This window comes from Scatophagus argus, chromosome 2 (genome assembly GCF_020382885.2).
Source record: "Scatophagus argus isolate fScaArg1 chromosome 2, fScaArg1.pri, whole genome shotgun sequence".
NCBI lineage: Eukaryota > Metazoa > Chordata > Actinopteri > Scatophagidae > Scatophagus > Scatophagus argus.
In genome coordinates, this window is record NC_058494.1 from 15638711 (window position 1) to 15654959 (window position 16249).

The 16249-nt window shown below is 41.3% G+C and overlaps 1 protein-coding gene across 6 annotated transcripts in view; it reads left to right on the forward strand.

Moving 5' to 3' along the window:
• tbc1d1 (TBC1 (tre-2/USP6, BUB2, cdc16) domain family, member 1) overlaps positions 1-15601 on the forward strand; it is a 43817-nt gene extending 28216 nt beyond the window's left edge. For all 6 annotated transcript variants that reach the window (XM_046413381.1, XM_046413390.1, XM_046413372.1 and 3 more), the window contains 9 exons: positions 1463-1663; positions 4629-4790; positions 5971-6129; positions 8402-8502; positions 8664-8807; positions 9589-9748; positions 10905-11074; positions 13557-13733; positions 13814-15601. In XM_046413381.1, the coding sequence (XP_046269337.1) occupies positions 1463-1663; positions 4629-4790; positions 5971-6129; positions 8402-8502; positions 8664-8807; positions 9589-9748; positions 10905-11074; positions 13557-13733; positions 13814-14092 (1553 nt within the window). In that variant the 3' untranslated portion in view covers positions 14093-15601. The remainder of the gene's footprint in view (positions 1-1462; positions 1664-4628; positions 4791-5970; positions 6130-8401; positions 8503-8663; positions 8808-9588; positions 9749-10904; positions 11075-13556; positions 13734-13813) is intronic.
• Positions 15602-16249: the final 648 nt, after the last annotated feature.

Here is a 16249-nt window from a genome sequence, read left to right on the forward strand (position 1 = left end):
TCATTGTGCACTAAGTTTCCCTTTCAAATGAAACTTGTAAACAAGCACCTACGTCATTTCTCCTCATTATTAATGATATCTGCATCAACCACCATGAAGTAAAAGAGAAACGGTGCATTTTAGCAGGTAGTTGGGTAAGGCTGTGTTTGTATTTATTGTGTGCTCACATACATGAGGTCATGGGTGTGTCCGGTGAGTGTGTGCATGTGTTGGAGGGGGGTGGCGGTGTCTCAAGGTCATGTTGACAGTCCACACACAGACAGCGCCAGAGGAAAGCGCCAGTCTTGTTGACCCACTTTGCAATGGGTGCGTGTGTGTGTGTGTACGCGTTGGGGACTTGGTCCTGGCCAAGTTAGAGTGTTTACTCAGGGAGTGGATCGTGCCACTTTGCGTGTGTCCATGCATGCATGAGTTTTTCACACCTAAAACTTTTTAAAAGTGCTCTGTTGAGACAGTGTAGCAGTCTGTATTTGTCTGACAAAGGCATAACTCTGTGAAAGGGGTTTGTCATCTGTCTGGGTGTGTGTCTGTGTCTTCACGTCTCTTTCAACTCAGGAGCCATGTGTTTGGATAGCGTATGTGCTGGTTTCAGCAAGTCTTTAGTAGTCTCCCTGACGGAGACAAAAAAGCATACATAAATCTCATCTGGCACAGCGAACACTCTCCCCACGTGTGCATGTATGTGTGTAATATATTCATTTACAGTGGGTTTGTCTTTATAGCGTATCTGTTAAAGGACTGACTGACCTTGTTTTTATTTCTAAATTAAGAAAGAAGAGGATTCTTTGAATAGATAACCAACAAATTTGCATACTTAAGCCAAGCTAAGGTGTGCGTGTGTTTGTGTGCATGCATGGGCGTGTGATGAAATTGAGCTGTGATGTTCCTATGAACTGAAAGAGAAGCAAGTGCTATCTGGATAGTTGTTATGTCCTTCCTCTAAACAACACAGGGTATTTTGAGGTTTGGGATCCACCCTGTACTTTGAGGTGGAGTCACACAAACACTTTTTTTTTTTTTTTTTTTTTTTTTTTTTAAAGCTGTGTGTGCGTTCACTGTGTCAAATATCTATGTTTAGCAATTTTATTTTTACTTTGCCAGAGTTTGACCTGGGTTTTTTGACTGTGGGTCAGGGGGAAAAAATGGTGAAATTTGAAATGAAAGAATGTGGAATTTCATAAATAAAATTATTGGATAATAATTTTTTGTGTATTTTACATTCCATGTCAGATAATTCTTATATTTAATTTTCCTTTCTCCCATCAGGCTCTGCTGTTTGACACAGTTTGCCTTTAAAAATTATTATGAAAGCTAATGTTTTGTATTCTGTTAAAATATGTTAATCGAAGGAAGATAATCTGTATTATGTCTTTGCGTTATTGTCTTATTTGCTGCTACAATAGACTTGTCATGTAGAGTTATCCCTCTAGTCTAATGTAATATAATGTGATATGTCTTCCAGAGCGGGGGGACCCCTGCCTAGATGGGGCTCGAGTGTGTGGGGGCCAGGTGGGAGTTGGTGGAAATGGGGATTCGTCCATAAGTGTGGTCCCTGAGGAGAGGACAAAAAGAAGCAAAGAGGAACTGAGAGAGCTTTGGAGAAAGGCCATCCTGCAGCAGATCCTGCTGCAGAGGATGGAGAGGGAGAACCAGAAACTACAGGGTGAGTTAGACAGATGAGCGGGGGTTAAAACACGCACACACACACACACACACACACACACACACACACACACAAAGCCTGCATGCAACAGACAATTTGTCTGTTGCGTGTATTACAGTGAACCATGGCCAAGTTCCTGAACATAAGAACGGAGGCTCAATATGCTAAAATATAAAAGCATATAATCCAGAGTTGCTTCAGTTTCTACACTGAAATGTAGTCAGTTGGCTGCTATCAGTATTGTTGAATCAAAATGTATTTTATTGTGGCTTGGTCCTTGAAGTTTGTTTGGATTTGTTGTCTGTCTGCCTGATAACAAGAACAGCAGCCAGCATTGTGCTGTTAATGAGCAGTATTGGCATCACTCACATGATTCTGATGAATTACATAATCAGGTTCATTTTTTCTTTGGCATCTCTAGCAACATGCCTGTCCAGATGTGCGCACACACACACACACACTGATGTTATCTAATTACTGATTACTTTAAATATTTAGACACAGCACAAATTAAGGTTGTATAATTTTGTGTGTGTGGGTGTGCGTAGGTGTGTGTGTGTTTGTGTGTGTTGTGTGCCATTGCATGTCTGTGCGTGCATGCTGGTAGGTATATGTGGGGCGTGCCAAGTGCACCACCTGTGACCCAGTTGGCAGATATCAACACCTGACTATATGCCACGCCTAACTACCTGCATTGTATACAAAGCTTTAATTCACACGCACACACACGCATTCATCCATCACACGGGTACCAGTGACTGCATATATAAAAAACAAGTCCAGGCGGTGACCTAATTCTGTTCAGCCTGACACACATACTTGTTGTATAGTATACACACTAACATGCACATCGAGGGCATGTGTCGGCTTTCTTGGTTGTCTATGGTTTAATTGTGTTTTATTCCTCCCACAGGGTGTGCTCCACCTTTCTGTCGTTATTTGTCTGGGTGGAGCCCAACTCCCTGACCTCCATTCTATCTGTTTATCTGTCTCTCTTTGCTGCCCGGTTTATGGGTCAGCTGTGAAACTGTGTGTGCGCTCCTCCATCTGTGTGTGTGTGTCTTTGTCCACTTCGGGGTGGGGTATCCTATCTTGTTGTGTGTTATCATGGGTGGAGTGTTCCGGCAACAGAAAGAGAGAGAAACAAGGAGCGGGAGGCGAGGAGAGGTTGAAGAGTGCCTCGCTGGCTGGGGCACAGCCAATGAGTGAGTCCTGATGGACTAGACGCTGCCTGCTCCAGACAGCTGATAAGACAGACAGCAGAGCCATGGCCTCTCCAACAGCATCTATTCTTACCCTGGGTGTGTCAGCTATTCCTCCGTCCAAGTTTTCTTCCTCTGTTATCTAGAATACGCATTCCAGGTCACTCCCGCTACTTTTCTGTCTTTGATTGCCGAAGCCAGGATCTACAGCACTTCATAAAAAGTATTCAGGCCTCTTGAGATTTTCTCAATTCATCTTTTGCCAGTGGTTTTAAAATGGATTTGCTCTGGATTTAAGTGTGCATTTTATGCAAAGACCTGTGCTTTTGCAAGGCACCAAATTTGCATATTCTCTAATTGTTTATTAAAACTTTGATGTTGTTATAATTGGTGCGTAACGCTCCCTGTTGCACACCTAATTTACCCTCCATTTCCTGGAAAATGCAAGTACTCGTTGGAGGCGGCTGTCTCTTTCCCGTCCCACAGTGATGATGTCATTCTTCCCAGCTCTGCAGCTGGTCACTGGGTGGACACCACACATGAGCGGAAAAGGTGGGAAAGTCCACAAGAGGAAGGAGGGGGGAGAGGGAGAGTGTGACTGACAGACGAGACAAACGTGGGATTGAATGAGAAGAAAGGGTTGAATGTCGGCAGAAAAAGAGAAAGACAAGAAGAGAGAAGGCTGTGGGTTAAAAGAGGAGGGGAGGGAGAGAGGAAGGGTGTTGTCGAAAAGAGAGGAACAGATGAGGGGCCCTGGGTGTGCCCTCACCTTCTTTGATCACTGGTGTCAACATGTTGCAACGGAATTCACAGTTTGTGTCTTTCTGTTTAGTTTTGTTTAGTGTTAATGTGTTTTAAGTCCAGGGTCAAGGTTTCCCTGCAGTTTTCCTGAGTTTGACTACATAAAACAAAAAACATCTTATTGTATCACAGAGGGTGGAATATGTCATGATAATAATGAGTCCCTCTGGCCAAAGGGTCTCTCCAATATTTGATTTTCCTCTCTCTGCTTGAGGGCCATGTATAAACTTCCAAATTACAGTGTGTTTGGATCTAATAAAAATTGCTGTGTTTAGTTTTTAGTTTCACTGTCACTGTTTTTTCAGAGCTTTTTTTTGTTTGTTTTTCCCCCAGCCAAAGGAAGCAGCTTTTCTTTAAGTGAAATAGATCTAAAAACCCATTGTACAATACTTGCTCAACAGTAGTGAGGAGACAAACAGCTGGTGAACATAGTGGAGCTTGTAACTGCTAAACAATCAGATATTTCCCCCAGGAGTTGGTAGAGACCAAAAACTTTAAAATAAAGTACATATTGGACAGACTTTCATAATAACATGTCTTCTTCTGCAAGAACGCAGCAGAAGAGCAGTAGAGGAGGTCATTAATCCTGTTAATGCTGCAGCTTTCTGTTCTACACTGTTTTTATTGTTATGAATGGCTTGCTTGCCACAATGTGTGGAGGCCTGTATCAGTAATGTATGAAACTGTGGGAGTGCAATTGCTGATGTCAGTGTGAAACAGAACTGAAAGGTCTTGTACAGGGCTTGGTGAATGGTGAAGAGGGTAAGACCTTGGCATCTGGGGAGGTGGGCTTCAGTAACTTTTAGAAACCCTGGCTGAGTGTTCACAGCGATGGTACTTCAGTTCCAACGAGACAAGTACCTGCACACACAGGAACAAGACAAAGGGCACTGGGGGTCTTCACTGTCAGTGTGACTGTGCTGTCATCATTGACGTCTATTGCCTGTGTATTTTGTTTGTAGCGTCAGAGAGTGATCTGCAGAATAGGCGTCTGAAGCTGGACTATGAGGAAATCACTCCGTGTCTGAAGGAGGTCACTCTCGTCTGGGAGAAGATGCTGGGAACTCCTGGGAGGGCAAAGGTCAAATTTGATGCAGAGACCATACATGCTGCAGTTGCACAAGGTATATATTTGGCTCCACAAATACATATATCAGCACTTCTTGCGAATGTTTGTCCTTTTTCAAAATCACCAGGTATTGGCAAATATTGACTGAAGTTTAATGTATAAAGCTCAGACAGAAAATATGTATTGCAACTTCTCTCCTTATCATTTCCTTTTTCCAAATACAGGAAACAGAAAAGAGCATAAATTCCATGAAGTGTTTTTAATTCACTGCCTGTGCACACAGTAAATCCAGTATGTATTTCCCTTGGACATCTTCACCCCCGGTGGCTGTCTCTCATTGCCAAGGCTTTCTGTTCTGTCCATTTTCTAGTATCAGCATGTTCTGCACAGAAGACAGGAAGGTTATCTCTTTTGGCCTCAGCCTCAAAAATAACAGACCAGATCTAAAGTCCAGAACACAAATGCACACAAAAAAAAGGCTAATCGCCAATGAATAGCAATGTTAGAATACAGTTAGATTTCCTCAAAAGCAGTGAGGCCATCTGACAGAAGGACAGGACGAGAGCTGCAAGTTCACATGTTTAAATATTACATGATGAGAGTTTGATAGATGTTCTCAAGGCTGTTTATTTTGCCAAGGCTCTACGATGATAGAATTAGTCTTACAAATTAACCGTTAGCCTTGCCTTTATGGCCTTTTTTACATTGTCCCTTTCTCATTACAACCTCCAGGTGAAATGGAGTGAAACAACTAGTCTGACTCCACCTACCAACGATAATCTTGTTCATTTGACTTTTGGTGTTATGATAACAATTTGTCTCTTTATGTTTGCGGTAAATATTCTAAATACAAGGTTCACTTAACTCCTTAAGAAAGAATCTCCAAAGTCAAGGGAAAATAGTGTAGAAAAAAAAAGCTGTATTCTCTCACACATTTTGTAATGACTCTCTGCTCTCTTTTGTCATGCAGTCAGAGTATGTATTGAGCTGACATTCTGGTATTTTTACAGTCAGGTTGGGTCCCCGCTGAGTTGCAGTATCTTCACCTCCCTGAGATTCACCGCATTCTCAAGTCTCAATGATTTGCATACTACAAACATCATTTGCATACTACTGACAGAAATCTTGCCACATGGTCTCAATCTGTGCAGCTGTCAACAGTTTAATGAGGTTAATATGCCATACCTGCTTTGCAAATACTCCACCCCAGTCAATCCCACCTTTGTCTCTGGTAGGTGTCCCAAGGCAGCATCGAGGCGAGATCTGGAAATTTCTCTCTGAACAGTACCTGCTCAGGCAGACGGTCCCTTCCCGACCCCCCGCCAATCACACGCCGTACAAGGAGCTGCTGAAACAGCTCACCTCACAGCAACACGCCATCCTCATAGATCTGGGTAACTTGGAAGCACACACACACACACACACACACACACACACACGCTATGCTTTCATACCCTGTGGGGACATTACATAGATTTACGTTCATTTCCTGGAGACTTACTCTAAACAGAACCATTACTTGCTTAACCTTAACCTTACCTTAAACCTAACCATAAACTAAGCCTTCACCCTAAAATGTAATTTTTTCCTTATTGGGACTTGCATTTTGTCCCCATAAGGAAGGTGAGTCCCCACGTGTAACTGTGTAAACAGGTTTTTGGGTAAGAAAAACATGCGCACACACAGTACAAATACATTTAATTCAGCACATTTTAGATTTTGCAGGTCTTGAAAAGTCATAAAAAGTATTGTTTCCTCAACAAAAGACCGTAGAAGGTGTTAAATAGGCTTAAATTTGAATATTTTTTCTTGCCTTAAGTAAACAGAAACACTGGTTTGTGGACTGTCAGGAGACATCATAAATCTATAAACTGCAAGAGAGATGTTTAATACTTTTTTGCGGAGTTTCAGTCAGCACCCTCAGACCTGATGCAAACACTGCCGCTGCTTGTAACTGCAGCAACAAGGAAGCTCACTGACTCATAGTGTTTTGATTTTAGCAAAATGTTGTATGAACTTATTTAATTGGTTAATTCATGCGTCTTTTTTATGTGATTAATGTTGTTAGAAGAAGTTATTATATAGCTGGAAAATACTGACAAAATGAGATGCAGATATGAAAAAAATACATGCGCTTAATATTAATTGTAAATGTTATTGTCCCTACTGGTCTTCCGTCGTGTTGACAAGCATCATTGTGATAAAGATATTCAGTTTCCTTCTGTGTGGTATTTAAGATGTTTTTAAAAGTCTTACATTAGTCCCTCAAACCTCATTTTAATGCTTTCACCCTCAAATGTTCACAACACCTCCTATCCAAAAACCCACACACTCACACACACATACATACAGTACCTACACCCCACCCATATAACACCCACACACATACACATCCACCCACCCATCTGTCCCTGTAGCGCTTAACCTGCTGTGTTTTTGTTGTTGACCCTGCGCTTTTCATCTGTCTATCTTATTTACTCCACATTGAATAGGGTGGGGACGGAGGTAACAGCACACGCTGACAGTTGGTAACAGGGCCTGGTATGAAGGTGTTAAGTGCTCTAGGATAAAAACACACAGTGTTTATGACACTGAAGTGCCAAAGAGGTTTTCAGATAGAAATTCAGGGCTATCGATTTGACGTAAACATGTGAAAGTCACAAAGTTCAGTTCTCTGACAACATACATTCAGCACACAGAACAGACACACAGGCAAACTCTTCCCTTCAGGCAGGGGAGGGAGTCGTGGCATTATGTTCACAAACCTAAAGCCCCCACAGCACATTCCACGCATACACACTTACACCACCGTCATTGTCTTCTGCAGAGCCTCACTGTCACACACTGTAAGTCAGGAAGTCCTCAGTCCCAAAACATACACACACACCTGCCAATTACTAGCCTGTCCATGGTAAGAATGTTCTTTTACAGATCCCAGGTCATTATGTTGTCATTTATTAAAGGCGCACGTCCCATCCGCCGTTACATGTTAAGCTTCTGAAAGGCAAGGTATGCAGTCTTTGTTTAAAGCTGCGCGTATGTGTTTTCATGAACATGTTTCTAAGCATGACAACTTGTAATGGGTTGGCACATGCCCAAGCACCGAGTCCCATTTCTAACCTTTTTTTATCAACAGAAAAGTGTGAAGTCTGGCATCCCCAAGGCAAAGTTTAAAAGGTTAAAAACGTGAACAAAAACATACAGAGAATGAATGACAGAGAATGTCTTTTCTTATCTAGTGTGACAATCAGTCCAATTCATCCTTTTTTCCCCCCTTTTGCCTTATTGAACTCAACAGTCTCCTTTAATGTGATGCGTCTTGAAATGCTTTATAAGATAGCCGGTGCTGAAATTAGAAATATTAGCGCCATCCCTAAAACTTAATCCTTGTATAATGGACACAGCCGTATTTTACTAACAATATATTAAAAAATCATATATATTATTTATGTATTATAAATTATGTGGTATCAGATCAGACCTGGACTTGCATGCCTGCTGATATTTGATCCAGCAGTCAAGCAGTAAGGAAGACATTTCTGATGCTGATGTCGCTATCCGAGCAACTCTGATATCAAGCTGATGTCAGTCTAACAGAATATTTCATGCTAAATATAAACAGTGCAGATATTTGCTGTATACTTGATCTCTTTTTGTCTGATCCAGGTCGCACTTTTCCCACTCATCCATATTTCCAAGCCCAGCTGGGAGCTGGACAACTGTCTCTGTATAATTTGCTGAAGGCCTACTCACTGCTGGACCCAGAGGTATCATTTGATTTTTTTTTTATTATTCTTTCTAGTCTCTAGTTTCTAGTTTCTTTCTTAGTCTTTGATTGCCAAAATGAAACTGTCTTTTAGCCTTCGGCTTTTTCCCCCCTTTCTTGTCTGTGTCGAAATCAAGTTTGTGGTTGCTGTTGTAATTGTAGGTGGGCTACTGCCAGGGCCTGTCTTTCATTGCTGGAGTGCTGCTGTTACACATGGGGGAAGAGGATGCCTTTGACATGCTTAAATTTCTAATGTATGACGTGGGGCTCCGCAAACAGTACAGGCCTGACATGATTATCCTGCAGGTAAAACATAAACAGCAGAGTCTCTTTGTCACACATATATATATCACACACTTTATTCTAGATCATTTCTCCCTTTTACTCACACACTTAAATTACATCAAAGAGGACTGCAGGTTACTGTCTTTTCATATGTCCATTTATCAGTCAGTTTATTTATCTGTTCATCTCCCATTTTATATATATATGTGTGTATATATATATGAAAATATATATGAAACGTGAAGCAACACAATGTCAGCTAAGGTTTCTTTGTGTTTTTGATAGACACCATTAGTTTGGTGGAAACATGTTTACCAGTGCCTGGTGTGCGTAGGACTTTAGTTGGATTGATACTTGATGGGAGGGGTTAGCAAGAACACCACCATACTTATCTGTGGCGTAGGTTTTGCATTATAATTCAGCATGTGATTTCACGTTTTGATAGAACTACTGCATCACTGGATGGATGTTCTGTAAATCATAAGGCTGCATCACGCTTAAATCTTCTACATCATGGTCATAGTGTTTGCATTCTTTTATTCCCTTTGTGATAAACTGTAGTTGTGGAAAGATTCTTTACTGAAAAGGAAAGTACTGCTGTGCAGTCATTGTGTTTGCATTCTTTTACTGCAGCAGATAGTCTAGCCTTTCTTAAACTTGCTTGGTGTTGTCTTTAATCTCCACCAGCATCAAAATCTTGTATAAAAAATTAAAAAAAAAACGTCTCCCACATAGTATACACTCAAGCACATGCTCCCAGTCTGACCGATAAAAACAATCTCTGATTTGCTGTTCATATCAGATTCAGATGTACCAGCTGTCACGGCTCCTCCATGACTACCACAGGGATCTCTACAGCCACTTGGAGCAGCAGGAGATCGGGCCCAGCTTATACGCCACACCCTGGTTCCTCACCGCCTTTGCATCACACTTCCCCCTCGGCTTTGTAGCCAGAGTCTTCGGTAAGCTTTGAGAGTATGCGTATGTATCTGCACTCAAACCGCACTGTTGTTTAACTTGGTCGCCACATCATTTCTTCTTCCAGAGAAAAAGCTTGGCAGCTGCAGATGCAGAAGAGAAGCAGGATGGTGGGGGCGTTCTCAGAGATGTTTAGATTGTCCCCACAGTTAACTGTTCTAATTAGGTCTTGGAAACAGAGTGATAGAAGAGGAGGAGGAAAGTGGTGATGTGGGAGGAAATAGAAGGCTGTAAAGCAAAGTGCATACAAGAAATCTAGTAAATGTGGAAGGGCCACAAGAAAGATGGGAGTGGCATTGTATGTTGTTAAAGTAGAAATTGAAATTTTAAGATAATAATCAAAGTTTTTCATTTCAACATATGCAGCAGTGTCTTTGGAATGACGTTTCCAATAGTGAGTTTCGTATACACAGATTGGTGTGAGATAAATCATTTGTTTGTGAGATACAGACTGTTTTTCTTTGAAGTGACCTTTTACCATTTGAGTAAATATCATCACACCCACAGGCCCTTGTATGTATGTCTTCATTTTCCACGTCTCTGCTTTTATCTCCCTCATTCCTTCCTTGTTGTTGTTTTCATGCCTAATTTCTTACACAGTGCTCAGTCACTGAACCAGACTCACTGGCTCCTTGTGTGCATCTGAGCGTAACTGTGTTTGTGTGTATGTGCGTGTGTGTGCGCGCGAGTGTGTTTACAGTTAGAGGGCATCATCGCAGCACTGTGAACTCCTTGATATTGTACAGAATGTGGGGCTCAACACCTCCGCTCCCATTCCTTAATCTGTTGTGTGATCTCATGCAATCCGCCCTAACCCTTACCACACCCAGATGCATTCAAAGCTCACACACATATGCACACACCTACTCCACCTCTCTTTATTCACCCTAGCCTATATTTATGTTTGCTTAAATCTTTTTACTGACGTCAAAGCATTTACAATTTAGAAAACCCCTTAAGTCACCAATCAACACGGTAAGCTGCACTATAATGCACCTGTCATTATTAATTTTACGTTATATAATTGTGAACAAAGAAAAACTGCCATGTCAGGCCTTTTACCAGCACCTGTCGTGTTCTTTTCTTTATTTCTCTTTCTTCGTCAGTGACCTTTGCCTCCTTTTTTTTGTCCTTTGTCAGATATGTTGTTCCTGCAGGGGTCAGAGGTCATCTTTAAGGTGGCCTTGAGTCTGCTGGGGAGTCACAAGCCCCTGATCCTGCAGCACGAGCACCTAGAGTCCATAGTGGACTTCATCAAGACCACGCTGCCCAAACTGGGTCTGGTGCAGATGGAAAAAACCATCAACCAGGTTAGAATAAACAACAGTCAGTAACATATTAACCCTTTCATTCGCTGGAAAGCAAAAGATTTTTCATAAATTCGTCGTTGCTAAACCGTAAGTCTGGGATTACTCGCATTTTTCCTTTAGTGAACAAATCCCATTCTTTCTTCAACAGTGTGTTCTCAGTACTTTCCAACCCCTTCTGATTCCTCTCTGGTACTCAGACCCAAACCATTTGTTTCTACTGAAAACATAAATTCTTCCAAATGGGAAATGGTTGAGAGATATATAGTTTAATTTTTAAGAAATTCCCAATAATTTGGGAAACAGCTGGGCACTCAAATGTTCATCAAACGAGAATAAATAGTGGATTTGTTGGGGACCGTTTTCAGCCAGAGATTTAGTCTGACTGTCCATATTGAAGCATCCTGGACTGGAAGATCCTTTCTTTTTGTTTTTAGTATAACTTCATATTGTCTTTCATTAGACCCTTTCCCCCTGAATGCCCTATTCTATCCTTGGTCTTTCTCATTTGGTGGACTATTGAGTATTTACTGCAGCAGGAAATCAAGCCATAATAAACTAGATTAAACTGGACTTCCCACATTCATGGTAACATGTGACCCATTTATGTGTTTTTAATAGTTTTTGGACAACGGAGGCCTTTGGCACACAGGAATAAAATATGTGAGCCTTTAGTTAGACACTTGCTCTTAAGATTCCTTCATTGTTGGTTTTGTCCTTTTCATGGCATTTATTAACAATAAAACAAGATATCACCATGATATCATTTAACTCAAGAGTATAAGCAGCAACGATTTCCACCTCCTGCCAGTTTTTGGGAGGTTGGATCAATTTGCGTAGGTTAGCTAGCTCATAGATCACGGGCCAGATGACCTCTCTGATCCTCTACGTCAGCATGCAAAAACATGATGTCATTGTGTCACTTAATGTTCACACTGTTTCCGAGTGTCTCCGTGTCTCAGTTCACAAAAGAGATGAGTGTCACCACAGTATTATAATCATTACACAACTCATGGCAGTGATAAAGAGGCAACATAATTTGCTTCGTGACGAAACAAGAAAATATGGAATGCTATTTTGCTTGAGTGACTGATGCTATCAGTGTGAACCACACCCTCTCTCTATAACAGCTGACGGGTGGAGTGTCAGTGAAGTCATTTAACCTTTAAACTCATGTGTCAGTGTATTTGTGGTAAAAAAAAAAAAAAAATGGGAAAACTACTGTATGTCAATAACTTCAGGCTTCAGGCTTGAATGACTCCATCTGACCTGATGAGAGATGAGTCTCATGTAAACTAATGTCAAGACAGAACATTAAATATTCGCGTGTAAAATCGTGTAGGTTGTCATTTGTCTCAAGGTGGGATTAGCAAACATGTCTGATGTGTCAAAAACATGTAGAGAGATGTTATCTAAGTACAGTACAGTTTAGAAAGTATGCATTCACCTTGTAATTTGCATAAAATAGCAAAAGGTGTTGAGTCATGCTCTAGCTTGCCGGTACTTTCCCTCAAGTGCCACTTATCCACATTACTTTGGCAATATGTTAGCTGCAATGTGACTCACAGTCTCACCAGCAAAAAAAATTAAAAAAAAACAAAAAAACAGGGTGTGTACTTACAGGATGTTTATTTTCTTTTGTTGTCTACTCTGCTTTATTATATGGTAATATAACAACAATCTGCTGAATCTGTGCGGTTAAAAGTAAATGGAAATTCCACTTTCACGAAACCTTTTGTTCATAGTTTTGGCCATCATTCCTATCAGTAATGATCACATTGTATTCAACCAGTTAGGCTGGAGTCAGACGAGTTAAACAAACCCACAGGTTGGACTAACTCATTTAGGAAGAGAAAACAAATGTTGGTATTACTACCTTGCTGCCTTTCTGATATTAACACTTTGGGCCGCTGTACCTGCCATAGCTGTGCAATAAGGAGCCATTACCATCATTTCTGGTGCGCTCATCTTGGCTTTTGTTTTTAAAAGAAGTGATTAAAATAATCTGGCTAAGCTAAATTAAAAAGGACAATTTGTTTTGTGTCTTTGCTTATGGACAAAAAGTTAAAACAAAAAAATAAAATGCATGGATGGAAATGGCCGCCAAATCAGAAAGCTAAATGCTCAAATTTCCTGTGAACTAGAGGTAAAAAACAGAAAAAGGTGGAGAGTTAACCCCACCCTTCTAGATTCCATGCATATTTGTGACTTACATGATGCTGTGCAATATTACAAAGGTGTGGACTGGGGAGGGGGATATACTGGGGGGTTGTCAGATTTTATCAAGTGAGACTGAGAGAGAATTTGCCCTGTAAAGCATATCAAGCCGTCTCTAAAAGTGAAGTGTCATTTAATAAAGTAATTTGATGTTTGCTATTTACAATCCCACATACAATATGTTTTGTATTTCTGAACGTTCTTTCAAGATTCAGTGACTCTTTTTTTTTATTATTACTATTACTGCTGCACATTCTTTGTGCATTAGGTTTGTGAGATGGATGTGTCCAAGCAGCTGCAGGCCTATGAGGTGGAGTACCACGTCTTGCAGGATGAACTGCTGGACACGTCTCCAACCCTCAACCAACACCAGCGAGCTGCACAGCTGGAGAGGACCAATCAGAGCCTTCGACAGCAGAACCTCGACCTGCTGGAGGAAGTGCAGGTACATACACACACAAGTTTGGACACAACTTCTCCTCTCTTTTACTTTGTTCAATTCATGTATCACTCTGTCCCACCCAGAGGTCACATGCTCGCGTCCGCGACCTGGAGAGTCGAGTGGAGGCTTTGTCCCAGTCGGAGAGCCAGCTCAGGGAGCAGGTTTCTGCTCTGGAGGAAGAGAAGAAACAGCTAGCAAGCACCGTCACATGCCTGCAGGACCTCCTCGCCAGCTTCGGCGTACACACCATCTCCGATGGACACACACTCCACTCCCCAACCTCTGAACAGCAGCCAGTCACAGCAAAAGTGGATGGTCTGGCAAACAGAACTGTGGACTCCCTTCCCCATAACTGCACCTAATTGTTTTCCATGTGGTAAGGTAGTCCGGAGGAGGAGCCGGTTGTGGAAGACCGATGAAGAGAAGGTCGAGTGAGACATCAAGGTGGCTCCCTACTTCGACCTCAATCCTCTTCTCACCTCATGAATGTTTTAATAAAAAGTGGAAATACAGAAACAGAGAGGTGAAGAATGGGAAATGGGGACAAGGTTAAAAGAGGAAGACACGAGTATTATCCCAAAAACACACCAATTGCCCTCTTCCGGCTCTTAAACAAATACAAACGAACATGTGATTTGACCAACGATCCCCAAAGATAGCACTGTCCCTCTACTGTAAAAACAAAGTTACATTTGCACCTGTACTTGTTTATGTCCATGAATGTCTGGTGTCTTCGGCCATGTATTTTATGATCATGTGAGAGAGTTTGTGTGGATGTGTCAGATGCAGAAAGGCTGAAGTAGCCAAAGAATGTCTTTATTAGCGAACAACAAGCTCGAACAAAGAACGTGTAGTATCGCTCAAGCCTATCCATAGTCAGTAGGTAATACAAAGATAAAACGTTTCCAAAGAAAAAAATAAGTCAAGTATGTTAAGAAAGTGGGATGAAGAGACGGGTGAAGAAATAAACTTCACGACAAAGCGTTTTATTTTGTTGTAAAAGTTGTATAGGACATAAGCTAAGTGATGTTAGAGCTTGGATGATGGTGCTCATGTTCAGAGGTCACAGGTGAAACTATTTTTGATTCCTCCTCCTTATTTCTACTCTGTTTCTGTTTCCTGATCCTGGACGATGCAAACTTCATTTAGTTACAGTATGTCGCAGGAAGAGTAACACAATAAATCCGGTCCATTTCACATCCTGTTTTTTCACCTTTGGATACAAGTCGATCCATCTGTGTAGAAAGGGAAATAGATGCCGTTTCAGCAGAAAACTTAGTAGCTGTGCTTTTCTGGCGGGAGGAAGGTGCAGACTTTTAACAGGTCAGCTACTTTCAATGACTGAAAAACACGCTTGCGTCTAAAACGTCAAATAGGAGACCTCTGCTGTTGAGACAATCTGTCAGCTATGAGTCATTTACTGTATTCAACACACTGAATCCGTTCATCCCGAGCTGCAGTTCGGTGTGTGTGTGTGTGCGTGCGCATGTGTGTGTGTGTGTGTCCATGTCTAAATGTGTTACCATGCGTCTGTGTGCTTGAACACTTCACTGATTACAACAAATCTGTTGATTTACACTGTAAAGTTATTTGCTTTTACTCCAGACTCTCCTTGCACATGTTTTGTTTTAAAATGATTATTGCTGTTATTCTGTACTTTACAAATACATTTCGTATCTTTTCAGCACATCTGAAGCCAGTTATATTCTTGTGTGATTGCCTTTTGCGCAGTATGAACTCACAGGTGTCAGACTGTTCAAGATGGTGTAGATTATGTCACCTCCTGTCCAAACACGCCAGTCACTTTGAATGCTAGAGACTTGTTATTACGTTTCAAGCATATGGAAATATACTGTACGTGGTGTTTAAAAGAGATTCGCATTTCTTTTTAGGAACTTCTTCTGTGGTTGAAGGCATAGCATGTTGGGGCAAGTTGTGGTGCTGTTAGTATGTGTGTGTACACAACAGAAAAAGCAACACCAGCAGACACTTAGCCAGATAAAATCATAAAATACTTAACAAAGCTAAGAACTTAACAGGAGATGTTTTAGTTTTAAGTAAAAGCGTCCCGTGTGTGCAATCTAAACATACGACACAATAAAAAAGAGGCTAATAATTTTAGACGCATGCTGCACTGCCAAATGCTCAATTTTCTTCCACATTATCATGTCTCTTCTTTAGTGTTGTTGCATTTCCGCGAGGTAAAGCTCAAAAGTCACAGGAGAACGCGATGACACAAGATGTCCTAGTCAGACCTTTTCCTCTTCACATTCCTGTTTGTGGTCCTCGGTGATTCCATGAGTCAGCCAGCCGGTTGGGTACGAGCTGTCTATTCAGGATGTTTGTTTGTGCGCAAAATAACTGAGATGAAATCCATTGCAGGAATTTTATATGCAAGTGTCTCTACAGGAAAAAAAACACATCTACTTCCTTCAGTGTTTAGAGGCAAATAACATGCAGTTAATTGGTGTTGTTAAATCATTCCACCACCTTGTATTTTAAACAAAGCGCTGGCTTAG